We start from the raw sequence: 27,969 nt of genomic DNA, 5'->3' as shown, positions 1-27,969 counted from the left end.
GTGGTGCTCTCTGGCCTATTCCAAATAAAATTAACACTGCAACCGAGGGGCTACCGCTCCTTCATTCTGCTCATCTATCACCCACCCGATGGCAAGCTTTGCTTTACAGTAGGTGGAGTGGGATTCTAACCCTAGAAACAGCCCAGTGGTAATGGTGGGGTGCTCAGTTGTATGACTGATAGAAGAAAATACTGTATTAATGCCTGAGCAAACTGGTAACAAATGAGGTGTGCTTATTCATTCAACCATCCACAGTGGCTTCCTCCATAGTGTGGGCGATCCTGTCTATAATGTAAAAATGGTGAATGACTGAACGATATTCATGTGTCTTTCCACAGTGCACTTTGTGGGTGTGTGGTCGATAACCCAGAAGGTTCTACTCAAATTTCAACTCTTAGATTATTTAACAAGCAGTACCAAGTGAGTAACCATGAAAAAAAAAATCACATCTTGGGGTATGCTCACACACTAAACATTCCATGAAGTCCTTATGGTTCTCTTGTCACTTCTTGAGTAGATATAATTGGATATAATCTGTATCCAATCTGTTGCATACAAGTGGACAATCCAGTATGGATTATCATCATTATTGTTTTTCCAGGAAAAAACTCGCCAGTTGGTGGAAACTGGATGGTACGACACCAAGGAAGATTTCACCGTCGTCATTCAGCCGTTCCTGGAGCGTCTTGTAATACCGAGGAATGATGTAAGTAATTCAAATGGGAACATCCCAAATTTTACAACTCACAGGGATTCATAGTCAAGTCACCCACTCTTTGGAATATCTTGGTTTAAGTGTAATCTATAGATTTATATCTGTGTTCTGTATAGAAAGGCGTGCCCGACAGATCCTTCATGGCTCCAGATTGTTTCCATTTCGGGGAAAAGGCTCATTCTCAGGGTGCACGAGGTTTATGGAAAAATATGGTGAGTTTAAACCTACTGATCCTCACCTTTCCAAGTGTTCTAATTCCCCAGTGAAGTCTGTTGCAAGACTATGGAGTCTACTAGGAGTATACATAAATATACATAAATGCAGTGGCGGATTATAATGTGGGTGGTTTGGGCGGCCGCCTGGGGCCCGAGGCTCCGGGGGGGCCCATGCCGCGCCGCCCACATTATAATCCGCCCACGCCGCTGTGGCCCGGCCCGCCACTGCACTCTTGTGACCGCAAGCATTATTTGGCTTGCGGTCACAATAATCCCCGGCTGATGTGCAGTTGCCGGGGGTGTCTCGTCCACAGCTCACTGTGCCGCCTGGGCCCTAAGTTCCGGTATTGGGAGCGCACATTAAAGACGCTCTGTACCGGAAGTTAGGGCCCAGGCGGCATAGTGAGCTGTGTGATGCGCGCTGGTGGGGATAGGACGAGACACCCCCGGCAGCCGCACATCAGCCGGAGGCGGAGGGACAGACCAGGAGCCGAGAGGATCGACGGGGGAACGGATGGTGAGTTGTGTTTTTTTTTTTTATTTACTGACTGCTGTGCAAGGGGGGGCATCTATAAAGAGGGGGACCATTTATAAAGGGAATAAAAGAGGGGGACCATCTATAAAGGGGGAAAGAGGGGGACCATCTATAAAGGGGAAAAGAGGGGGACCATCTATAGAGGGGGACCATCTATAAAGAGGGAAAGAGGGGGACCATCTATAAAGGGGGAAAGAGGGGGACCATCTATAAAGGGGAAAAGAGGGGGACCATCTATAGAGGGGGAAAGAGGGGGACCATCTATAGAGGGGGACCATCTATAAAGAGGGAAAGAGGAGGACCATCCATAAAGGGGGAAAGAGGGGGACCATCTATAAAGAGGGAAAGAGGGGGACCATCTATAAAGGGGGAAAGAGGAGGACCATCTATAAAGAGGGAAAGAGGAGGACCATCTATAAAGTGAGAAAGAGGGGGACCATCTATAGAGGGGGACCATCTATAAAGAGGGAAAGAGGGGGACCATCTATAAAGGGGGAAAGAGGGGGACCATCTATAAAGAGGGAAGAGGGGGACCATGTATAAAAGGGGAAAGAGGGGGACCATCTATAGAGGGGGACCATCTATAAAGATGGAAAGAGGGGGACCATCTATAAAGAGGGAAAGAGGGGGACCATCTATAAAGAGGAAAAGAGGGGGACCATCTATAAAGGGGAAAAGAGGGGGACCATCTATAAAGGAGGAAAGAGGGGGACCATCTATGAAGAGGGGGACCATCTATAAAGAGGGAAAGAGGGGGACCATCTATAAAGGGGGGAAAGAGGGGGACCATCTATAGAGGGGGACCATCTATAAAGAGGGAAAGAGGGGGACCATCTATAAAGAGGGAAAGAGGGGGAACATCTATAAAGAGGGAAAGAGGGGGACCATGTATAAAGAGGAAAAGAGGGGGGCCATCTATTAAGGGGGGAAAGAGGAGGACCATCTATAAGGGGGGAAAGAGGGGGACCATCTATAAAGAGGAAAAGAGGGGGACCATGTATAAAGAGGAAAAGAGGGGGAACATCTATAAAGAGGAAAAGAGGGGGACCATCTATAAAGGGGGAAAGAGGGGGACCATCTATAAGGGGGGAAAGAGGGGGACCATCTATAAAGAGGAAAAGAGGGGGACCATCTATAAAGGGGGAAAGAGGGGGACCATCTATAAAGGGGGAAAGAGGGGGACCATCTATAAAGAGGGAAAGAGGGGGACCATCTATAAGGGGAAAAGGGGGACCATCTCCTATAGGATTAGCACCCTCCTCTCCTGACATCCTCTGTGCTGCTGTGACCTCCCCTTTAGACCAGCCCCCTCCTCTCCTGACATCCTCTGTGCTGCTGTGACCTCCCCTATAGACCAGCACCCTCCTCTCCTGACATCCTCTGTGCTGCTGTGACCTCCCCTATAGATCAGCACCCTCCTCTCCTGACACCCTCTGTGCTGCTGTGACCTCCCCTATAGATCAGCACCCTCCTCTCCTGACATCCTCTGTGCTGCTGGGACCTCCTCTATAAGACCAGCAGCCTCCTCTCCTGACATCCTCTGTGCTGCTGGGAACTCCCCTATAGATCAGCACCCTCCTCTCCTGACATCCTCTGTGCTGCTGTGACCTCCCCTATAAGACCAGCAGCCTCCTCTACTGACACCCTCTGTGGTGCTGTGACCTTGCCTATAAGATCAGCACCCTCCTCTCCTGACATCCTCTGTGCTGCTTTGACCTCCCCTATAAGATCAGCACCGTCCTCTCCTGACATCCTCTGTGCTGCTGTGACCTCCCCTATAAGATCAGCACCCTCCTCTCCTGACATCCTCTGTGCTGCTTTGACCTCCCCTATAAGATCAGCACCTTCCTCTCCTGACATCCTCTGTGCTGCTGTGACCTCCCCTATAAGATCAGCACCTTCCTCTCCTGACATCCTCTGTGCTGCTGTGACCTCCCCTATAAGATCAGCACCCTCCTCTCCTGACATCCTCTTTGCTGCTTTGACCTCCCCTAAAAGATCAGCACCCTCCTCTCCTGACATCCTCTGTGCTGCTGTGACCCTGTGACCTCCTCTATAAGATCAGCCCTCTCCTTTCCCGACATCCTCTGTGCTGCTGTGACTTTGGGGGGGGGGGGGGCGCAACATCAGGGGACCGGGTGAGTTGGCAATATGTTTATTGGGGGCAGCGGAAGTGCCGTGGACAATGCTTACTGGGGGTAACAGCAAGGGACCAAACATTATGTTTATTGGGGTCAGCAGGGAGGGGAGGCAGGCAGTGTTTTTTGGGGACAGCGTGTGGGGGGGGCAGTAGCGGATCATAATGTGGGCGGATTGACTGGGGGGGGGGGGGGCCCAGGTTGGGTGGACAGCTCGGGGCCCAGGGTACATTTAATCCGCCACTGCATAAATGAATGATGGCAGGACTAGACCTTCCATCACAGAGCTATGGAAAGAGTTATGGATAAGCATATCTACAGTAAAGGTCAGCAAACAAAATGTTCTGATTCCTGGAGTCTGGTACAAGACTTTGAGGTCTCTAAGGACTGTGTCATATCAAACTTCTCCGGGAATCAGAACACATGGAAATAGGGACAACTTTTATATTACTTTTTTTTTTTAAATGTATGGCTCATCGATTAAATTCAGAGTCCGCAAATCTCTAGTCATAGTGACTTCTAGAATCTAATCTTCAACAAATCACCAAACCTGCCATATATATATATATATATATATATATATATATATATATATATACAAGACATACCACTCCACCGCTAAAAGTTTACATAGAACTCCTCAAAAAACAAATTCCTTTATTGAGTCCAAGAGGCGCTAGTGGTATCCACACCATGAGCAAAGCTGAAGTTGAGGGATTCAATGTTGGACATAGGGTCTGGATGGGTTAGACTGGGGATGAAGACAGTAGCAGGTCTGACAAGCTCTTGCTAAGGGACATGTTAAAAGGGTCATATAATAACTTTCCCACATTCTTTCTTTGTCTCTTAGTTCGAACCTGTCGGAAAAAAGACCGATAATCAGTCACTGGATGAGAACATCAGTATTTTCTGCCCCCCAGAGGTAGGCATGCTGGATTTAGACTTAACTTCTATTAATATAAGTAGAGTTATAAAAAAAAATTCTGTCATTATGGGCCAAAGGCAATGAAAACTATATGTATGTAGGACATGGGACCATCTTGTGGACATGTGGACATGTACTTGAAACATGATATTAATTGGTGAAATTACACAACCTAAAGGCCATGAGCCAAGTAAATATTGTTAATTTTTTTTTATCTTTTAGAGGGACCCATTTGTGAAGACTGCAAAGAACAGCAACTATGTCTATCCCACTGTTACCACTGACCCAGTGAGTATTGATGGTCTGGGCTCTTGGTCATTAGTGTCTCTACAAAGTGTTTTCCTGATTCCTCAAAAATTATACGAAAGTACCCGTATGAATGGCACAGCCTTAGAGTAACACTCGAGATGTGACATGTAGACAGGTTGGACCACATGCACCACAGCTTCAGTACCTAGGCTGATCATCTTAAAACTAGTGAATGGATCATGGGCTGCCAAGGTGTTGGCCCAGTTTTAGGTATTAAGAATAACCATAAAATGACACCTGGAGGAAACTTTTTGCACTAATAAATTTTCTGAAATGTTCTCACTTACTGTTTTGTGTTCCAGGTGTACGGGAGCAAGGTGGAATGTGTAGAACGCAGCCCATCTACTTCAAAACCCACTTCAGGTAAGACCCATATACCTGTACTATGCAGTTTGGCTGTACTGATTTACTTTATGGAGTAAATCTAAGTAGAATATTTATGATCTTACATCTTTTTGCAGTCCACAGTCTTCGACCAGGAGACGTTACCGTTGTTGCGGCTCTTGGTGATTCCCTGACTGTACGTAATTGAATACAATTTAATACAAAGTGACCAATGTTTGTGGGGTTACTTTATACCACAGGCCAATGAGCATCCATAGGAAAACCAGTGTGTTAAAAGGCCAGCAATACATATTTGTACTGTGCATCCGTGTTTAGAGGTGATCTATGCTCATGTCCCTCTCACCATAAGCTGTCATGACTGTGTGATAATGTGTTTCAGGCTGGTAATGGAATTGGCTCCAATCCCAACGATGTCTTGGATGTAATCAAACAATACCGTGGATTATCATGGAGGTACAGCTATTAAATGATAAATTAAACCTGACCCCAACACAGAATGTCAAAAATCTTCATAAAAATGGTATTGGGGAATTTTTTTTTTTACTGTTGCTGTCTAATACATAGAACTAGGGATGGTCCGAACCCTCGGAAATGATTCCCGCTGTCTGCCCTCTCTGTGGAGAGGGTGGATACAGCGGGAGGACTGCCTGGAAAACTGGGATACAGCCATAGCCATAGGCTGTATCCCAGTTTTCCAGGCGGTCCTCCCGCTGTATCCACCTGCTGCACGGAGCGGCCAGACAGCGGGAATCTGATGCCGAGCGTTCGGGTTCATACGAACCCGAACCTCGGCAGGTTCGGACCATCCCTACATAGAACAATTGGCGAACCAGTCAGGATAAGGGATACTTTAATGAACTATACACAAGTGAAAGGTTTATTTAAAAAAATATATAAAGTATTTAAATATTATTCCAACTCAGATTTAATATTGTTTCAAAAATTTAATGCAACAAATAGGAGCATTTTAAGATGGACAGGAGGACTCCATTCAACAATTACTGTGCCATGTAATGTCTGACATATAATGATGCATTATGTCAATGTATTTCAGCATTGGAGGGGATTCTACTCTAGACCAAGTCACCACCCTACCCAGTAAGTACAGTACAGCAAGTGATACTTATATAATGATGTACTGATCGCCGCAGATCTGCCATCTGGAAGTACACTGCTATGGCCTCATAAGTTGCATCAGGAAATTATTCCCCTGAAAAGGCTGTTACAGAAGAGATGTACAGTAGTATTTGATGGCAGCCATACATATGTAGTGCCAAGCAAGTAATACATACAGTATACAGGCCAGGGTTTTTAGAACTGCGCTCAGGCTTATGGGTTTGCCACTTTGGACTATTCCAATGAGCTCATGGTGGGTGGTCACTGCCCTAATAGGACAAAGGGAAAGAGGTTGTTCAAAGTAGACAACCCCATTTTCCCCACTTCAGACTACAACAGTATCAGCAGCCTGGAGTATTGATTGATTAATGGAGCAAACTATGTAAAAATGGTCCTCCATTGGGGTCACACCACTATAAAGTCTGCCGATGTTATAGAGTTTACAAGGCAACGAATACAAGGAACAGGTCATTCCAATAATATAAAAAAACATATAAAGACCAAATGATTTTTCTTTTAGGCTCATATAATATTTAGTTTATGGTCACTTTTGAATGTTATGACTTTTGTTATTTTAACCCTTATCATACTATGTGTCTCTGTGTCTTTTAGATATTCTACGAGAGTTTAACCCTTTTGTTACGGGATACTCGATAGAGGCTGGGAATAGCAGCTCATTCAGCTCATTTCTCAATAAGGCCGTTCCCGGGGCTAAAGCTTAGTAAGAACTTCACTTTTTATCCATCATTTCTTTCTTATTAAGTTAACATTTGTAGAAGCTGCAGAACTGCTTATGTAGTGCCGAGTGTCCTGGCCATCGGAGGGGTTGACATCGCCCCTGTATAGGGCAGCACTAGAACACTTGTTCTACATGTTCAATGGTGCGGCTCTTCCTGTTCCTGTGCACTGGATTATCTTGGGATTTTCTATACATCCTTGTACTTTGCTTTAATGTTATAGCAGACTGTGATATATACAACAGATAAATGTATATTTTACAGCCTGCAGTAAAACAATGATAAACACCCATTATGTAATAGATAGGAAACTACTGCACACAGGTTTCATTACCTCTCATTACCTGCCGCCGCCATCTACTTGCTTCTGGGAACAGAGGAACTAGAGCATACATCCCGTTTATTAGTAAAGTAAATGATATATCCATTATAGCTTCAGTATACAGCAGAGATCTACAGTATGCTGCAGGCTCAGCATAAAGTGGCCAGCATTGACCAGGGTTAGTGGTTGTGGTCCAGCTTTCCTTCCCACCCTGGTCGCTGCTGTCTCTTATAAGGATGAAGGCACACAAGCAGTCGGCACCTGGTGACCGAAATGCGTCACCAATGGCCTAGCCAGTTTTCCGGCAAGATCATGTTTTATTTCAGCCATCTTCGGCTGGAGGCTCCTGCTATATCCGCTCCCTATCGGCTGTGGCACTACAGCAGACCAGTCTTAGGGCCCTATTACATGGGACAATTATCGTGTAAAAATTATTATATTATTTGAATGTAAGCGATAATGTCTCTGTGTGTATGCAGTCAACGATCAAACGACTATCGAAAATTTGTTTGTATGTCATTGATCACATCTTAAAATCATTGTTAATTGTTCGCTAATCATTCGCAATTCTTTCTGTGTATGTGCACATGGTTCGTTCGTAATTGCCATTGTAACTAACGGCTATTGTTCTGTGTATTGTGGTGAACGATTTCAGGTAATTACCAAAAGCAATCGTTTGCAATCGTTTATCGTTAATCTGAGAAAATGAAAAATCGATTTGTCCACCTAGGACCCTTAGCTGTAGCTCTGAAATCATGGCCCCCATCAATCAGCCTTTGCTCCTGGGTTACACAGTCCAAGCCCAAGCAGCAGAGGTCTTCTCAGATCATCTTCATTCAGCGGTCACAACCTTCCTCAGTTCTTCTTCCTTTTGGCATCAGTTGTCCCCTGTCAGGCCCTAAGGGCTCTATTACATAGAGCAATAATCTGCTGAATCAGGCCAACTCGGCAGATAATCACTTTGTGTAATAAGCACAATGATCAGTAGAAGAAAGGATCACCAGCTGATCATTGTAGTTTACATTTTCTTTAAAATTATTGCTACGTGTAGGTACAATAATAACGTTTATACTTACCCATGCTTCCCTGGTGTCCCGCAACCTTCTGCCTGTGTTCCCTGCTCATCCTGATGCTTCTTCTCTTCAATGACAGGCCACTGAGTCAATCAATTGCTGTACTGTCCCATCTCAGTCAGTGATTGACTGAGCAGCCTGTCACTGATGAGATGGGGCCAGAAGCGTGAGCGGAGAACACAGGCAGAAGGTTGCAGAACACCAGGGGATAATTGGTAAGTATTCTCTTTATTATTTTTTATGTAAAAAACAAGGACTGCATGGACATTGCTAACATCATATATGCAGCCCTTGCTGCCCAATTATCAAATCGTGTATAGGCTTGGTAAGCGAGTGCCAATCTAGCACTTGGAAATGTTTGGCTGTCTAATATGGACCTACAACCCAACAGCAACATTCTACAGGTTTCCTTAGAAGGCCACGCTGCTCACGACTACTACCCCTTTAATCCTCCTGCTCCTCTATTATAATATTACTACCCCCTTCATCCTCCTGCCCCTCCATCATTATACTACTACACCCTTCATCATCATATTACTACCGCCTTTATCCTCCTGCCCCTTCATCATCATACTACTATCCCCTTCATCCTTATGCCCCTCCGTCATCATATTACTACCCATTTATCATCTTCCTGCCCCTACATCATCATAGTACCCCCTTCATCCTTCTCTATTATCATCATACTACTCCCTTTATCCTCCTGCTCCTCTATCATCATACTATTACCCCCTTCATCCTCCTGCACCTCCACCATCATACTACCTCCTTCATCCTCCTGCCCCTCAATCATCATACTACTACACTTTCATACTCCTGTCCCTCCATCATCATGCTACTAAAACCTCCATCATCATACTACTACGACTTTATCCTCCTGCCCCTCCATCATCAAACTACTACTCCCTTCATTATCTTCCTGCTATACATAACTCACCTGTATGATTGCTCTAGTCCCCCATCGACTGCTCTCCCTGCTCCTCATGAGTGACCTTACTCGCGCCAGCAGGGGGCAGGGCTTCTCAGGACATACCCAGGACATGGTTTTGTCGAGGCAAAACCGGGACTGTTGGCAACTATGAATTTGTACTGATCTCACATCATATCGAAAGATGCTTTCAGAAGTGTGCTCACTACCTTACATTTCCTACTCCCACCACTGGTTTAGCCCCTATTTAGCAAATGCTCTGCTATCAAGCATAGTGGGTAAGGTGTTGACAAGCAGTTGAATTCAGTAAAAACACTATATACTGTATGTAATCTCTAAAGAAATGTCTTCTTTCTTTGCAGTGATATGCCCGCCCAGGCTCAAGCTCTGGTTGATCAGATGAAGCAAGACAATGTGCGTTACTACATGATCTGTGCTTTTGGGGTGCAGTTTTAACTTGTGGAGAGATAAAGAGTCCAATGCTCTCTAGGAAAAAAAGTATGCAAATTAGCTCTCCCTCAGAATGGAAAAAATGTTCTCTTTACTGCCACCTACTGGACATTGGTTCATGTTTCTTTCTTCTGGAGCAGAGCTAATATGTATAATCACAGAAATGAGTAGGAAAGTGATTTCTCACCAGTTGCTCTTCAGTTGCTGCAAAACTACAGCACCCAGCATTTCCAGAAAGCATTAACTACAGTGGTAATGTTAAGAGAACCTTTCATTATTGAAGCCTAAAGCTGGGTATAGACATAAGATATAATGGGTTAAAGCTTAAAAAAACATGGCGGCTTTCTTCCAGATACAGCACCACTCTTGTACTTAGGTTGTGTGTGGTATTGCAGCTCAGTTCCATTGAAGTTCACATAACCTGATGACAGGCGTGGTGCTGTTTTTGCTGAACCTACGAATTTTTGTGAGATGAGCCGAACATCTTATATGTATGGTGTCCTTCTGATCCTGGTCGGGCATGTTGGATTTCCATTATTTTTTTCTTGGGGATATATTCCTCTGGCAGAGGTGCCTCTCCCTCTTCAGAATGAATGCAATCTCTGCTGTGCCAAGCGTATATGAGATTGATGATGACAGACAATCTCATCAACTTCCAAAGATGGGGAGAGAGCTACACCGCCCCAAATTAAGGCTCACAGATTTAGGGGTGTACAAGTTACTACCTTGCTACCTCAGGTTTAACAGGACACCCCTACCTCAAACTTACCCTGATACTCTAGTCCTATAATGTTTTCTCACACTCCCAACGCAATTCTCCTATTTTACTAGATTCCTCAGGGGAGGGGAAAGTATATAAAAATCCAAGTACAAGTATAAGGTAAAAACTACAAAATAAGGGATGCAGTGGGATGCAGAGAGATCTGAAAAGCATAAACAGCTAAACTCCACTAGAAACCAGGAAATCCACAGATCATAGAAGCACTACAGTAAACCAGAGTACAGTTTCAGTTTTGGGTGGAGTTTCCCTTTAAATAATAAAAAAGTAAATAATAAATAGTGAAATATATAATAACTGTAACTATATGTCATAGTAATTAATTACTAATATCATAATATAAAAAAAATCTCTATTATTTTGCAGAGAGTCGATTTTAACAATGACTGGAAAGTGATCACAGTTTTCATCGGGGCCAATGACCTGTGTGCTTCCTGTACAGACAGCGTAAGTCCCGATGCTTGAGAATCTTCAATAGAGTCTAATGCCCAAAAGCAGTGCTTAAAAGGCTTCTAAAAGGGGTATTTCTCATCTATGGCTCTCTGGCTGTTGCAAAACTACAACTCCCATGATGCATCATGGGAGCTGTAGTTTTGCAAAATCTGGGGAGTTACAGTCTGGAGAACACTAGAACTGAGAGAACTTAGAAATTAGTAATATAATGCACATGGAAACAGTCAGCAGGGCGATTCTGTAATGGAGTTATCGAGCATTAGAAAAAAAATGGCCACTTTCTTCCAGAGACAACAAGACTCTTGTCTCCAGTTCAGGTGTGGTTTGCAATTAAGTTCCATTCACTTCAACAGAACGGAGTTGCAAAACCTGCACCCAAACTGGAGACGAGAGCGGTGCTGTCTCTGGAAGAAAGTGGCCATGTTTTTCCAAAGCTAGATAACCCTTTTAAATCAGTTTGAATACTTCTACGATATACAGTGTATCTCAGCCTTTCTTTTTATTGTTTCCCTCTCAGAATGTGTTCTCAGCATCATCTTACACCACCAACATCCAGAGGGCTCTCGATATACTGCACCAGCAGGTAACTACCTCTAAAGCTCTATACAGTCCATAGACAGTCCATTGATGTGAATGGACACAGTGTAATGCTTTCTGTTGTGGTGCTGTAGAGAAAACCTCCACTTGAGGTTGAGACCTAACAAAGGCCCATAGGGCTGTCTTATGATAATGCCTGCTATACCCAGCCTAGATACACCCTTACACAGATGACTGAAGCAGTGACATATGACATTATACATTGCATGACAAAAAAAAACTATACATATACAATTGTGCGGAGGGCCCTCTAGGACCCCATTTGAGCCTCTAGTCTGGATACAAAATGAGATATGGTTGGGCACCTCTAGCACAGATACAAAGTGAGATTTGGTCAGGTACCTCTAGCCTGTGAACAATATGACATACGGTTGGGCAACTCTAGCCTGGATACAGATGAGATATGGTTGGGCACCTCTAGCCTGTATACAATATCAGATATGGTTGGGCACCTCTAGCTTGGATACAAGATGATATACAAATGGGCACTTCTAGCCTTTATACAATATGTGATACAGTTGGGCACCTCTAGTCTGGATATAGATGAGATAGGGTTGGGCACCTCTTGCCTGGATTTAAGATTAGATTTTTCACTAGAGACAGTGTGTCACAGTCCACAATGCAGTCCAGATTTTTTGTACACGACACCACTGCATATAAGCGATGGTGGCTGCTGTCAATGGCCGGACATGTAATGGACACTGTAATACCAAAGTGCCTAGAGATGGTGTGAGCAGAGACAGGCGGTATAATGGAAGGGCCGCCTGTGTCTGGACATTTGCTCATCTCCGCCGTGTGTGAACACCCAGCAGATGAATCTGTATACACTGTGTCACTGACTTTTGTCTCTTACTTGACCTGAGGTATATTTCTCTTCCACTGTCAGGTTCCCAGAGCTTTTGTCAACTTAGTGGAGGTGATGAACATAATCCCGCTGAGAGAGGCCGTGCTGGATGATCGAGTGAACTGCCCAGTTTTACTTACAAGGTAACGGACCTGCTGGATGGTGGCCCCTAGATGATTCATTGTTGTGGAGCCAAGAGAGTTTATCCTGTACTGAGGGGAAAGAGTAGAGATGAGCAAACAGGGTTCAGGTTCGAGTCGATCCGAACCCGAACGTTCGGTATTTAATTAGCTGGGGCTGCTGAACTCTCTAAAGGTTGTCTGGGAAACATGGATACAGCCAATGACTATATCCATGATTTCCACATAGCCTTAGGGCTTTATCCAAGTTCAGCAGCCACCGCTAATCAAATGCCGAAAGTTCGGGTTCGGATCGACTCGAGCATGCTCGAGGTTTGCTCATCTCTAGAAATGAGTCTTTCTATCAGCTACAGCACCCACCTCCAGATACTACCATGTTGGTTTTAATACTATTTGAAATAAATGCATTGTTAGGCCATGTTCCCACTGCGTACATTTCGTAATAATCACGACCATTGTAACAACGTAGTGCTGCCTCCTAAGGAATCCCGGACAGAGTGTATACACATTATATACACTCCAGCCGGGATCCCTTGCGGCGCCGCAAGAAACTGACATGTCAGTTTTCTGCGGCCTCTATTCATTGAATAGTGGCCAAAAAAAACTTGTTAGTGCACACAATGGAGAGTGTGGCTCTGACTGCAAGCTCCATTGTGTGCAGCATGGAATCCGGATGCGGGTGCGCACGGATGCGCCCGCATCCGAATTCAGTGGCAGTAAAAGTCATCCGGCCAGTACTGCAGTTTCTGACATTGGCCGTTGCGTGGCCCGGCCGGTTCACGGAATGGCCAGTGTCTTACAGAGTGGGAACATAGCGTTAGCTCTCAGCAGGTGTAGATTTTTGCACAAAGCCCGCACCAGGCACAGGGCCAGCCAACCATACTAAGAGGTGTGCGTCTCTTAGGAAATCTGGCCGGGGAAGAGGGGGCGGGGCTTTATTTAAGACTCTCTTGATAAATGTCCCCCACAGTGTTTTTTAATAGTAACACTGCAATATAGTGCCAAGCTAATGCTGCCATACACAGCTGACATTATAGCATCATATAATGCAAAGCTAATGCTACCATATACAACTTACATAATACTATTATATAGTGGCAAGCTAATGTTGCCATATGCAGCTTACATAATATTATCAAAATAGTGCCGAGCTAATGCTGCCATATATAACCTATATAATACTATCATTTAGTGCCAAGATAATTCTGCCATATGTAGCTTACATAATACAATGATATAGTGCCAAGATAATTCTGCCATATATAGTTTACATAATTCTACAATATAGTGCCAAGCTATTGCTGCCATATGCAGTTTACATAATACTATAAATTAGTGCTGAACTAATGCTGCCATATATAGCTTACATAATTCTACAGTATAGTGCTGAGCTAATGCTGCCATATGCAGCTTACATAATACCATTATATAGTGCTCAGATAATTATGCCATATGTGGTTTACTTAATTCCACAATATAGTGGAAAGCTAATGTCACCAAATGCAGCTTACATAATACTGTTAAATAGTGCAGAGCTAATGCTGCCATATACAGCCTGAATAATACCGTCATATGATGACAGTGATAATTCTGCTATATGCAGCTATTATTTAATATTTAACAGGCAATATTAAATATAATAATACTGCCATATAATTCCAGCACCATACACTGTTATATAATACTGAGTGATTTTACTTAACTCCTGGTATCCTAAGGGGTCCCCTAGAAAATAGAAGACCATGGCATTTGTCTAGTTCGCCACCCTCTAAAACCAGCCCAGGCCTGAACACTGTGGCAGGTGCCTCTATACTGCAGCATAGTGTCTAGGGGTCCTATTCCACAGGCCGAGCAAGGCCCGATCAACGATGTAAACGAGCGCCAATCTGCTAGATCGGCGTTCGTTTACTGGGCCTATTCCACGGCCTGATGATCGTTTAGCAAGGGCTGCAGGGACATCGTTACCGATGTCCTTGCCGCCCTTGCAGCATACATTACCTAGCAGGGCTTCTCCTCCACATCGTCTTCATCCCGGTCCCGCGTCAACTCCGGAGCGGTCAGGTAGCAGAGCAGTAGTGTGGACACATATACGGTAGCATAGTCCTGACAAGGACAGTAGGTGTGAGTAAGTATAACCTGTATCGCTTGTGTCTCTTCCCAGCATGCTGTGTCCCTGTCTGCTGAGCGTCCAGCCCAATACTCAAGAGTTTGAAGATGTTAGAAGCACCAACTATGCCTATCAGGTACACAATCCGTTAAGTCCCTTATATTAGGACATATGGACTTGTTAGTTCTCCTACATATACATATATTCCCCATGAAATTACAATTCTGGATATTGTCTGTCTTTCATTCTTCATTGTGTCGTCCATCTCTTATTCCTCCTGGAAATCCATGACTACATTGACCACTAGGTGATTTGTTCCCCTAAGGGACACGTCCTATTGACTAGGAGAGTAGTGATGCTGAGTTTATTACACTTCCATGAGGAATAACAGAGGATCGCCACAATGAGATGTTCTGGAGTAATTGTTTTATTGGCATACAAGTATATACAGACATGTCAGGAGAGCTGATGCTATTATATGCAGTGACATTAATACAAGGTACCCCAGTACTAATACTACTGCCATACTACCGCTCTCCATCTGCTGCCAAATTACAACTTCCATCATGCCCTAAGCTGGAGAGCTGCAGATTGGGGATCACTTATACATTATATCATGATCCATTGCAATATGTTATAGAAGCCCTTTAGATTTTTGTGTTTTTTTTGCCATATAATGCACACTGGCCATCATTTGTCCTACAGTTCCATCTGTTTCATTCCAGCTCAGCTGCATCCATAGGTTTCATTACTGTAGCTGCATCATGTGATCAGCAGTCACACCACTTAGGCTGCCCCTATTCCACGAGTCGTTTGAAGGAGCAAACGAGCGCTATTAGCGCTCGTTTGCTCCTCGTTCCCCGCTCGCTGCCGCCGCTATTCAACGCGGCGTCAGCGAGCGGGTGAGTGCGGGAGGGGGCGGCGGGGAGCTGCTGGGGGGGATGCCCGGGGGATCGCTGATCGTCCGGGCAGCCCATAGGATATAGCAGCGTCTGCTGCCGATGCTCCTATTCAACGGAGCGACGGCAGCAGATCTCTGCTATATCAGTCGCTTGTTTTTCAACATGTTGAAAAACAAGCGACTGCAACGATCAGCTGACATGAACGATGTCGGCTGATAGTTGCACTCTATTCCACGGGACGAATATCGTTCGTAGCGGTCGATATCGGCCGAATACGAACGATATTACTCCTCTAAATGACCCGTGGAATAGGGCCTTCAGTATTGTGGTCCTCATATTGCAACCAAAACCAGGAGTGGATTAAAAACACAGAAAGGATCTGTTCACACAATGTTGAAATTGAGGGGATGGCCGCCATTTAATGGCAAATATTTGCTGTTATTTTAAAACAACGGCTGTTATGTTGAAATAATGGCTGTTATTTACTGTTATATGGCGGCCATCCACTCAATTTCACCATTGTGTGAACAGATCCTTTCTGTGTTTTTAATCCACTCCTGGTTTTGGTTGCAATATGAGGACCACAATACTGACTGAAATATACGTAGTGTGAACCCAGCCTTAAATGACATGTGTCTCAGGAAGTGCTCTGTCCTGAGTAAGCTGACTTCCAGTGACGATAACATCATCACCTATCAAACTGCTCCCCTCCCTACCCAGCTCTATCAAACCTGCACGTAGTGTGAACTGACACCAACCAACTTAGGAGTTTTATCTGGCTGTATCACCAGCAGGCCAGATGATCTCATTGGGAACTGTACTAATGAGACTCTGCCCCTATTGCTGCAAAGCCAGAGGCTTTATGGGAAATGTAGGCAGCATTAGAAAATACTTTAAGGAAATAGGAAACAGTATGGTCTGCCCATCAGCAAAAACAGGTAAGCACAAGGCATAAAAAAACACATGAAAATCTACAGTATTCTCTAATGATAACCTATGCTGCACCATGCAAAAAAAAAAAACAACTTTCAAAGTGCTTTTCTTTAAAGGGCTTGTCCAGGTTAAGAAACAGATGACCACTTTCCTCCAGAAACAGCAACACTCTTAGTGTGGGTTTTGCAGCTCAGTTTCATTGAAGTGAATGAAGCTGAATTGTAATACCTCACACAACCCGAGGACAGGGGTGGCGCTCTTTTTTCACAAAGTATTCTGTACTTTTTCTATTTCTGGACAACCCCTTTAAATAAAAATGTGTGTTAAAAAACAGACAAATCTGCCTTGTGTGGCATTTATCGTGTGTTTTGAACACTTGCCAGTTATAATAGGTGTCTAGAGAGGGAACAGGACTAAGAGAAAAGAGCCAAATTGTGTCAAATTAATGGTGCCAAATATTGGTCTCAAGTAAGCGAACCAAGAGGTAGCGTAAGAAAAAGCATATAACATGTCTAACAAGGTGTGTGCCTCACTGGAGCCCCCTAGAGACTGGTGACATAACTGCTCTGGTGGACATTACATTTCAGACATAAGGAATAACTTAACTATCCTCCAACTTTTGTTTTTTTTCTGACTTCACATTTTCTGCTGTTTTATAGCAAAGTATCCAACACTTCATTGATTCTGGAAGATACGACACCAGAGAAGACTTCACCGTGGTTCTTCAGCCATTTTTCCGAAACACAAAAATTCCTTATCTACAGGTAATCCGTCCCGGCTGTTGTGTGTGAATCTATGTTTAGTATTTTGTGTCTTATACACAGTCTTAGCCCTTGTTATCCCCAGAAAAGTCCATCAATATCTGACCAGTAGAATAAAGGTCAGGCTGAGGCACTTGTATATACACACAGAACACAACAGGAAGCAGACAGCGCCATACATTGTGTAGTGGCCATGCTGGGTTACTGCAGCTTACCCTCCGCTTATGTCAGAGGTGAGTGCAGTAACCCAACACGGCCACTACACATCCTAAGGCACTGTCTTTTTCCTGCTCTGTTCTCTGTGTTAAAACTCTTAGCCAGTCACACAGATCTTCCTGTTCCTGCACTGATCCTATGATTGGATGGAACAGCTGTCACATGGCAGCGGCTCCGTTCCCTGATGGTGAAAAGGCAGCTGTAAACTGAATGTTGTATGCACGGCTGTACACTAGGGGGCACTCTCTCTGACCTACCACACCTTCTACCTTTGAGTAAAATAATTTTCATTGAAGAAATATTAATGATGATGATAATACTACTACTACTACTACTACTAATAATAATAATAATAATAATAATAATAATAATAATAATAATATAATTCAGCTCATCTTATCCAGTGTTTTTTATGTTTTCCATCTTTTCAAAGACTGGAGAACCCGATATTTCCTACCTGGCTCCTGACTGTTTTCATCTCAGCCAGAAAGCTCAGTCTCAGCTAGCTAGGATGCTCTGGAACAACATGGTAAAGTCTACAGGTTTTTCATGGCTTGTATGGGATAATGTATCTTCATTCTCCTGATTAATGTTCGTTCCTCCCATGGGGGGGGGTCTTTCTCCATTAACACTTCCTGCTTTTATTCCTCAGCTTGAGCCTCTTCAGCAGAAGACAGACACCCTGGATTTTACCGAGAGCATCCATCTCAAGTGTCCTACAAAGGTGAGAGACCTCAGTCCTCTATATCTACTCTACCTATAAGTATAACCAGGTGCTGTCATCTGTGGGGAAACCTGGAAGGAAGTGGTGTTCCTCCCTGCAGCACCACCACAGGGCGAAAGAGGTATTACAACGTGCCCATTCATATCAGTGGCTGTCTGCGTAATGCAGGGCAGGACAAGTCTTCCAGGGTGAGGGACGTTCTTTGTAGCCACTATCCAGCTTGGACAATTGATGAGGATTCTGTATACCACTTAGAGTATATGACTATGGGTTTTCTAAACTGGACGACCCCTTTAAGTGATACCTTTAGTCCTAGCCCTGGTTCTGTCTTTGCCCACCTCATGGTGTGATAATGTACAGGTTAGATATATTTTAAGCTAATTCTACTTTTTTCTAACATTTCCTTTTTTTTCAGGATCTGCCATACCTGAGGACATACCAGAACAGCAACTACAAGTACCCTACGCCATCGCCCACACCCAGCCCTGTTAATGTAACGTTCCTCTTTCTGTTCCTCATCTTACTTTATATTACTTATTGGATTATCAAGGAGTTTGCTTTGTGAATATTTAAAGGGGGGTGCCATCTACAGATTCCCTTACACATTCAATGGCTGTGTCATTCAGCTGACAGCTATTCTTCCTTCCCTCACCATAGACATAAGAGAACAACAGATTTGGGAGATGAAATTTAGTATGCCCATCCTTTCCTCCCCCAACATCTTCTGTCAGGTGGGAGTTGGGAGGCCCCCATACACATAAGATTATTGTCAGGTCCTCCAGAAATTCGCAGGTTTGTCTAACTTTTCAGCTAAAATTTGGTTGCTGTGTCCCCTTTATTATGGCAATTGATTTGGGTCTTAGATCACTGACCACACTATGTAACTTGGTGATCCTCTTAAAGAGGTTATTGAAGTTTAGAAAAACATAGCCCCCTTTTTTTTTCCCAAAAAAAAGCGCCGCCCCTGTCCCTAGGTTGTGTGTGGTATTACAGCTCTGTTCCATTCACTTCAAAAAAACTAATTTGCAGTACTGCACACAAACTCAGGACAAGGGTGGCGCTGTTTACGAATGAAGGCATCCATAATTTCTTATCCAGAAACACCATGGAAAAACCTACAACGTTTACGTGAACAGCATCAGCCATTTATGCACTGTATATAGATGCAGCATATTCAATAGGTTATTAAAACTTGGTCTTTCCTCCCAGAACTGGGGCAGTGATCTGGATTGTCGCGGCTTCACATCAACGTCCAGCAGTATTCCCAAGTCAGGTGAGAGGACGACATTACGTATAAAGAAAATATATTATCCTGATGCTTGTGCCCTGTTGTCACCATCTTCTTTCTTATTACAGTCCATCAGCTCCGTCCAGGAGATATTAAGGTGGTGGCAGCTCTGGGTGATTCACTGACTGTAAGTCACTCACTTTGCCATTCGATTTTAAAAGGGGCTTATCTGCATTTATATTGTTACTAGTAAATATTTATTGATCATGAGATGACTCTGCTGACCATGTCTATACGGCAAAGCTGGAGAGTGAACTACAGGAAGTATTGTGTGCCTAGTGGAGTATACAGTTAAATGGATCAAAAGTGACTAAGATTGATGGATTGAAAAATATTTCACCAGTGTGAATGGTGGGGGGTTGTTGGTTTATTCCTTTTTTTTTGTCTTTAAGGCGGCTTTTGGTGCCAGATCTACATCTCTGATAAACCTTGCTGTAGAGTCGAGAGGAATTTCCTGGAGGTGAGTGTTGTAGGATGCACAATATATTATACTGGCCAGACATGATTTAGCCCCTAAAGTGGTTATCCTTGAAGGGATTCTATCAATACGTTTATGCCGCCTTAAATGAGTACAGCATAAACTAGTGACAGAAATGCTAAACAGATTGGTGTATTACTTACATAATTTAGTTCAGCTGTTCTCCTAATATGCAGGAGAATAGGATTCTTGCCACACCCCTCCTCCCACCCCCCAGCTGCTGATTGACAGGTGACTGCCTATACACAACATGGATAGCTAACTGCCAGTCAAGAATCTGGTGGGCAGAAATTTCTACTTCTCATGAATAATAAGGACTACTGGGCTCATGCTTATAATGGAGAGGACTACTTATTGTCCATGTTATTCACATGGATATGGATATTTCTAATTCAGTTGCACAGAACAATGTCAGTAATACATCATTCTGTTCAGCTTCTCTGTCACTATTTTATGTTACCATTAGATAGGACAGTCTGGGTGTGGGTTTTCTATGGTTTTCTATTGAAGTAAATGGAACTGAATTGTAATACCACACACAACCTGAGGACAGGGGTGGTGCTGTTTTTGCAACAAAGTAGCTGTGCTTTTTCTAATCCTGGAGAACCCCAGTAAATAAAGCAAAACACAAAAGGCAGTGATTGGTTATACCGTAAAGTCCTAAATCAATAGTCCATGCTGGCTCTTTCATTTAGTCCAAACACACAGGGGCTTATTTCATATTATTGTCTGGCTGTTTTTTATATTAAAACCCTTCCAAAATATTGCTTAATAAATGTAATGATTATGGCGGTTTTGAAGGACACACCCACTTTTCGATTTTAAAGCACTAAATGACGGGTGTGTTGGGTTTCTGGCATTTTTGTGTTACACACGATTAATAAAAAAGCAGGGATTATGGACACAAAAATCAACACTTTTCTGATGAAAACACATTAGTAAATCAGCCCCACCCTTTTCAAGAAAGCCATGCCTACTCTCAGTTAGCCCCACCCCTTTGTCACAGAATTGTCTAAAATGCCTAATGTGTGCAAAGTCATTGTCAAAGTCAATTTGTAACACAGTTCTATTGCATCCAGTAACTTTACTGCTGGTATATGTGACTAAAATATATATTTTTTAATTACAGTATCGGAGGAGATGGAGCTCTGGAAACGTACACAACAGTTCCAAGTGAGATACTCTATTAACCTGCTAGTGATGATAATCTAATTTTCCTGAAAATCCCAGTAGATATTATGAGGACATGGTCATTGAAAATAAATACAGGCTTAGGCTATGTTCAAACTACGTAAGTTTTGCAGAGATCACGGCCATTGTTATTTCTGCGGTACTTACATAGTTCTGCAGACACTCCGGCCGGGATCCCTTGCGGCGCTATAGAAAACTGACATGTCAGTTTTCTGCAGCCGCTATTCAGGGAATAGCGGCCGCAGAAAACCCTTTCAGTTCACACAATGGAGCGAGCGGCTCAGGCCGCACGCTCCATTGTGTGCTTTGGGGAGTTCTGATGCTGGCGTGCACTGATGCGCCCGCATCAGAACTCAGTGGTGCTAAAGATCATTCCGGGATGATCTTTTCTGAGACTCATACTACGTGTGACCATAGCCTTAATCTACAACGGGTGTCCCCATGATAACACTTCTAGTTTTTGTGTTCTTGGAGATCATGACTATCACATATAAACTATGTGATAGACATGAGTTGAATAAAAATATAGAGGAATACTGATAATTAGAGATGAGCGAACACTAAGTACGTTTGGGTTGTCCGAACCCAAACTATCGGTATTTGATTACTGGTGGCTGATGAAGTTGGATGCAGCCTCAAAGCGACTCTGTACCCACAATCTGACCCCCACAAACCACTTGTACCTTCGGATAGCTGCTTTTAATCCAAGATCTGTCCTGGGGTCCGTTTGGCAGGTGATGCAGTTATTGTCATAAAAAATTAATTTTAAAATTGCAGCACTGTGCCCTACGGGCGTATCTGTGCCCTAACTTTGCACCACCCCCTCCGTCCCTCCTCCCCACCCTCTTCATCATTAGGAATGCCGCTGGAACATTTACTTCTGTTTGAACATTGCACAGGTGTCTTAATGATCCAGCCCATGTGCTGTGGTAACACAGGTGGGGAATAGGAAACAATGTGCCTGGAGCATTCCTAACGATGAGGAGGGCGGGGAGGAGGGACGGAGGGGTGGTGCAAAGTTAGGGCACAGATACGCCCGTAGGGCACGGAGCTGCAATTTTGTTTTATGACAATAACTGCATCACCTGCCAAATGAACCACAGGACAGATCTTGGATTAAAAGCAGCTATCCGAAGGTACAAGTGGTTTGGGGGGGGGGGGGACAGATTGTGGGTACAGAGTCACTTTAAGGCTGCCTGGAAAACATCAAGTGCTGAGGGTTCAGGTTCAGATGAACCCAAGCATACTCAGAGTTCACTCATCTCTACTGATAATAAAATGTAGATCATTATTGCTGATATCCTGTATTAATATTATGTTATATTATATTATATTATATTATATTAATCTCCATATTCTTTACAGACATTTTGAAGAAGTTCAATCCAAATATAAAGGGATTCTCCACTGGAACTGGCACCCAAAATCAAATGTTCAATGTAGCAGTTGGTGGGGCAAAAGCTGAGTAAGTATAACACATCTAAATCTACTATTTTGTACTGTAGAAATATTCTTGTGCATAGGAGCAGTATTGTAGTAGTAGTATTCTTGTACATAGGGGCAGTATTATAGTAGTTATAATGTAGAGAGAAGAAACAATTCCAGCACTCACCAGGTATTTAATAGTAGGTTTATTCTTTCTTTATTACATGCACATATGGCATCGGTGAGGGAATAGGTGCATGGCGTGTCTCTAATGGCGACGGCTGTTTCTGGCCACAAGGGCCTGTTGTCTAGCCGAGAGCTAGACGATAGGCCCTTGTGGCCAGAAACAGCCGTCGCCATTAGAGACACGCCATGCACCTATTCCCTCCTCGATGCCATATGTGCATGAAATAAAGAAAGAATAAACCTGCTATTAAGTACCTGGTGAGTGCTGGAATTGTTTCTTCTATCTACATCATAACTACTATAATACTGCCCCTATGTACAAGAATATAACTACTATAATACTGCTCCTATGTATAATAATATACTACTATAATACTGCTGGATCTGGATGAATTCCTATATAATCTTTATTCGATAGTTACTGCCTGTATGATGCTTACGTTGTTGTGAATAATTATTTCCTTTTTTAATATAGAAATATCCCAAGCCAAGCTGAGAATCTAGTAAAGAAGATGAAAGAAAGCAAAGTGAGTATTTTTAGCTTAATAAGACTTGCTATTTTACAAATGGCTATAGATAGTGATGGGGAAATTTAGAGAGTTGTTGCTTGTGTCACTTATTATGGGGGATCCTGTCAACTGATCGCTATGGGAACTTTTTCCTGTTCAGTTCTCATTCAATACAGGAGCCACTAATACAGCTTTGCAATTTGTGGACCCTGCATACAGCTCCCCTGACCCCTGTGCGGCACCTTACACATGGAGTTTGTCCATATTTCTTTCTTTTCTTCCTGTTAGGACATTAACTTTGAGGAGGACTGGAAGCTGGTCACAATTTTTATTGGTGGCAATGACCTGTGTCAGTACTGCAGGAATCGGGTAGGTAAAACGGGGCAATATATATTTAGTGACCTCCTCTGGTTCGTAGCACCATCGGCAGTAACCCTTTAAGAACTGCTTCTTTAGAAAACTGTAGAGCAAATTTACGGTTGTCTGTACACAACTTGATAATGGAATCAAAACCAATGCACTTATAATCATCTGACAGTGATATTATAAATATGTCCGTAACTAACCAATAAAACCAACCGGTGTAGACTGGATAATATCCAATGATATGAGTGGAAAGGGGGGGGTCGACACATTTCTCCACAACAATCCTGGTTCATCAAGAGACCCTTAAAGGGTCCGACATCTTCTGAAAGGGGAAAAAGGGCGCAGTAAATGGCTCCAACGAGCCAGGACTATGTCAACCTTTTCTTTTTTCATCTCCACTGGGCTGATGTATCAATACTGCCTTGTGATTAGTACTATTAAATCTATATGGTTGGCATTTTCTGTTTTTTTTTTTTTTTTCGTGGACCCATGTATGGTTAGTTTGCCAACCAGTTTATGTCTGGGCTGATTGCCTTTGCTGGCTGTATTGGGTCTCCTGATGAACCAGGATTGTTGTGGGGAAACACGTCAAGACCCCTTTTTCCACCTTGAGGCTATGTTCACACTATGTATGTGTGCGGCTGTATTTTTTATGCGGCTGGAAATGTGCGGCTAAAACTACGGCCGTGGGAAAAAATAGACATGCGGCTAAAAACATACGGTCATTTACTTGGAAATCTGGTTCAACTAAAAATAACAAATAAAATCTTAAGAAATTGATGCAAACACCTCTGGGAAAGCAGGGAAACAGTTTACATGAATTACTATTACCGGGGTTTGCGATCCTCTGCAGTATGCCGATGCCGATGCCTCTCATGGTTAATATATTGAATTAATAAAACACATTTTCCTTGTAATAAACTACCTTTCATTGTTCAATAATTCAATTTAAACGAATCCATCATTTTGCAATTAAATATACTGTTAAAATAAATATATATATATATATAAATAAATGTATATTTATATATATATTTTTTGACAGTATATTTAATTGCACAATAATGGATTTGTTTAAATTAAATTATTGAACAACGAAACTGATTTTATTACAACAAAAATGTGTTTTATTAATTAAATATTAATTAGTACAGGAAGCTCCAGTAAACCGTTAATTCATATTGCCGGCAATAGAGCTTTCTGTACTAATCATCACTTTACTTTAATTAAAACATCAAATGTTTCTTCTAATTATGTTATCACAATAGCATTATTAGAAGAAACATTTAGAATTATATGTGCGCTCAGCTGATTGGCTGATCGGCTGAGCGCACATATAATTAGCGGGTCCGCAGCACAGTGACTTCATTGTGCTGCGGACCAGCGAAGAGGACACATCGGGGTGAGTATACAGCTCTCCCCACCCCCTCCCCTGCACTGCACCCCTCCCAGCAAGGAAGGGGGGTCACTTAACCCCTTCCTTGCTGGGATGGGTGCAGTCTGACATCAGTCTGGCCCCCAAGGGGTTAAGGGAGGATGTATTGCATCCCCCTTAACCCCTTGGGGGCCAGACTGTAAGCAGCGATCTGTAAAGATGCTGCATACTGTAAGGAGCACAACACCGCTCACAATGATGGGTGTTGTGCTCCTGTTTGTGTGTTTTTTGTGTGTTTCTCCCTTTTTGTTCTCTTCCCACCCTGGTGTTACCAGGCTGCTGTCGTTTGGTTTTTAACCCGGCTGGTTATAAAAATAGGGGGGACCCTATGCGTTTTTTTTTTAATTATTTATTTATTTAAAAAAAAACCGCATAGGGTCCCCCCTATTTTTATAACCAGCCGGGTTAAAAACCAAACGACAGCAGCCTGGTAACACCAGGGTGGGAAGAGCCATTGGTTTAGGCCCTCCCCAGCCTAAATTTAACCAGCCTGCTGCCGCCCAGTCCAGGAGCGCCAATTTTGACGCTCCGGGACCACTGGCACCCGGCTCTTCCCAGTACCCCTGGTGGCATTGGGTACTGGGGTAATAATGGGGGGTTAGTGTTAGCCATTTTATCCTGGCTAACACTAGGCCCCGACTTAGTAATAGATTCCGTCTATAAGACGGCTTCCACTACTAAGTCTATAAAGTAAAGAAATAAAGACAAGACACAAGTTAAAAAAAAATTTTATTCAAATAAAAACACCCCCACACCCCTCATTGACCATTTTATAAAAAAAACAACAACAAACAACCGCTGGTCATCGACGTAGTCCACGGAATCTGACGTAATCCACAGGATACCGATATCTGAAAAACAAAAAGGGAGAAACACACAAAAAACACACAAACAGGAGCACAACACCCATCATTGTGAGCGGTGTTGTGCACCTTACAGTATGCAGCATCTTTACAGATCGCTGCTTATAGTCTGGCCCCCAAGGGGTTAAGGGAGGATGTATTGCATCCCCCCTTAACCCCTTGGGGGCCAGACTGATGTCAGACTGCACCCATCCCAGCAAGGAAGGGGTTAAGTGACCCCCCTTCCTTGCTGGGAGGGGTGCAGTGCTGGGGAGGGGGTGGGGAGAACTGTATACTCACCCCGATGTGTCCTCTTCGCTGGTCCGCAGCACAATGAAGTCACTGTACTGCGGACCCGCTAATTATATGTACGCTGAGCCGATCAGCCAATCAGCTGAGCGCACATATAATTCTAAATGTTTCTTCTAATAATGCTATTGTGATAACATAATTAGAAGAAACATTTGATGTTTTAATTAAAGTAAAGTGATGATTAGTACAGAATGCTCTATTGCCGGCATATGAATTAACGGCTTACTGGAGCTTCCTGTACTAATTAATATTTAATTAATAAAACACATTTTCATTTAAATAAAATCAGTTTTGTTGTTCAATAATTTAATTTAAACGAATCCATCATTGTGCAATTAAATATACTGTCAAAAAATAAATATATATATAAATATACATTTATTTATATATATATTTATTTTAACAGTATATTTAATTGCAAAATGATGGATTCGTTAGAATTAAATTATTAAACAACGAAAGGGACTTTATTACAAAGAAAATGTGTTTTATTAATTTAATATATTAACTATTAGAGGCATCGGCATCGGCATCATTGCCGGCTATTTTTAAAGTACTCCGCACGGACCGCCTGTCAATCCACGGCCGCATTTCCAGCCGCAAACAATGGTCTTGTTCATTTTTTACGGGTCCGTTTACGATAGGGCCGTAGATTCATACATAGTGTGCACTGTGCAGCCGTATATCGTATACTTTCCAGCGTACGCATGCACCGGAAAAATCCGGCCGATGATTTACCGCCCGAAATACAGCCGCACAGATAAAGAGTGTGAACCTAGCCTGAGGCTGCGTTCACACTACGTATATTTCAGTCAGTATTGCAACCAAAACCAGGAGTGGATTAAAAACACAGAAAGGATCTGTTCACACAATGTTGAAATTGAGTGGATGGCCGCCATATAATGGCAAATATTTGCTGTTATTTTAGAACATTGGCTGTTATATTGAAATAATGGCCGTTATTTACTGTTATATGGCAGCCATCCACTCAATTTCAACATTGTGTGAACAGAGCCTTTCTGTGTTTTTAATCCACTCCTGGTTTTGGTTGCAATACTGACTGAAATATACGTAGTGTGAACCCAGCTAATGTTGGATATTATCTGGGCTACACCGGTTGATTTAATTGATTAGTTACAGACAAAAATATAGTATAACGGTCTGGTATCTATAAGTGCATTGGTTTTGAATCCACATCGATTTGGGGCCACATATTTCTTTTTATAATTCCTCCAATAAGAGTTATGTTTTAGTGACATGCTACAGTGCTTTGTATTCACATGTTGCCGTATCAATTGATATCAGTTTGTGATTTAGTGATATTTGTCTGTATACAACAAGGTCTTTTTATTGTTCTGTTCTCTGTATTAACAAATTGACAATTGGTTGTTACCTGTGTGGCCTGCCCCTATGTGTCAGACTGTGTAGAATTGCAGAAATTGTTCACATTGTGGGGAAACGAATGCCAGATTATATGGAACTCTGATGGGAATATTTTACTGTAGTAATCATAATACATTTGTCTTCCAGGAGCGCTATTCTCTGACCAATCATGTGAAGCATATCGAGACCGCGCTGAATACATTCTACAAAGAGGTGTGGCCTATAGAGTCATGTCTGAAAACATGTCATATATTCTCTATCGCAGATGCACAATGAGGATGATATAGAGTA

The 27,969-nt window shown here is 43.0% G+C and overlaps 1 protein-coding gene across 1 annotated transcript in view; it reads left to right on the top strand.

Annotated features, from left to right (window-relative positions):
* The window catches only part of PLB1 (phospholipase B1), a 79,252-nt gene that overhangs the window by 36,450 nt on the left and 14,833 nt on the right, over positions 1–27,969 (top strand). The window contains exons 25-51 of the mRNA XM_069955085.1: positions 339–420; positions 602–706; positions 832–927; positions 4,454–4,525; positions 4,751–4,816; positions 5,140–5,200; positions 5,299–5,357; positions 5,562–5,635; positions 6,237–6,280; positions 6,911–7,019; positions 9,721–9,772; positions 10,953–11,033; positions 11,557–11,622; positions 12,523–12,623; positions 14,782–14,863; positions 17,222–17,326; positions 17,973–18,068; positions 18,192–18,263; positions 18,679–18,756; positions 19,473–19,536; positions 19,620–19,678; positions 19,944–20,011; positions 21,159–21,202; positions 22,586–22,685; positions 23,307–23,358; positions 23,629–23,709; positions 27,826–27,891. Of these exons, the coding sequence (XP_069811186.1) occupies positions 339–420; positions 602–706; positions 832–927; positions 4,454–4,525; positions 4,751–4,816; positions 5,140–5,200; positions 5,299–5,357; positions 5,562–5,635; positions 6,237–6,280; positions 6,911–7,019; positions 9,721–9,772; positions 10,953–11,033; positions 11,557–11,622; positions 12,523–12,623; positions 14,782–14,863; positions 17,222–17,326; positions 17,973–18,068; positions 18,192–18,263; positions 18,679–18,756; positions 19,473–19,536; positions 19,620–19,678; positions 19,944–20,011; positions 21,159–21,202; positions 22,586–22,685; positions 23,307–23,358; positions 23,629–23,709; positions 27,826–27,891 (2,035 nt within the window). The remainder of the gene's footprint in view (positions 1–338; positions 421–601; positions 707–831; positions 928–4,453; positions 4,526–4,750; positions 4,817–5,139; positions 5,201–5,298; positions 5,358–5,561; positions 5,636–6,236; positions 6,281–6,910; positions 7,020–9,720; positions 9,773–10,952; positions 11,034–11,556; positions 11,623–12,522; positions 12,624–14,781; positions 14,864–17,221; positions 17,327–17,972; positions 18,069–18,191; positions 18,264–18,678; positions 18,757–19,472; positions 19,537–19,619; positions 19,679–19,943; positions 20,012–21,158; positions 21,203–22,585; positions 22,686–23,306; positions 23,359–23,628; positions 23,710–27,825; positions 27,892–27,969) is intronic.

The sequence above is a fragment of the Dendropsophus ebraccatus genome, chromosome 15, assembly GCF_027789765.1.
Source record: "Dendropsophus ebraccatus isolate aDenEbr1 chromosome 15, aDenEbr1.pat, whole genome shotgun sequence".
Lineage (NCBI taxonomy): Eukaryota > Metazoa > Chordata > Amphibia > Anura > Hylidae > Dendropsophus > Dendropsophus ebraccatus.
The sequence above is the reverse complement of the archived record's forward strand: the minus strand, read 5'-3'. Positions and strand labels throughout refer to the sequence as shown.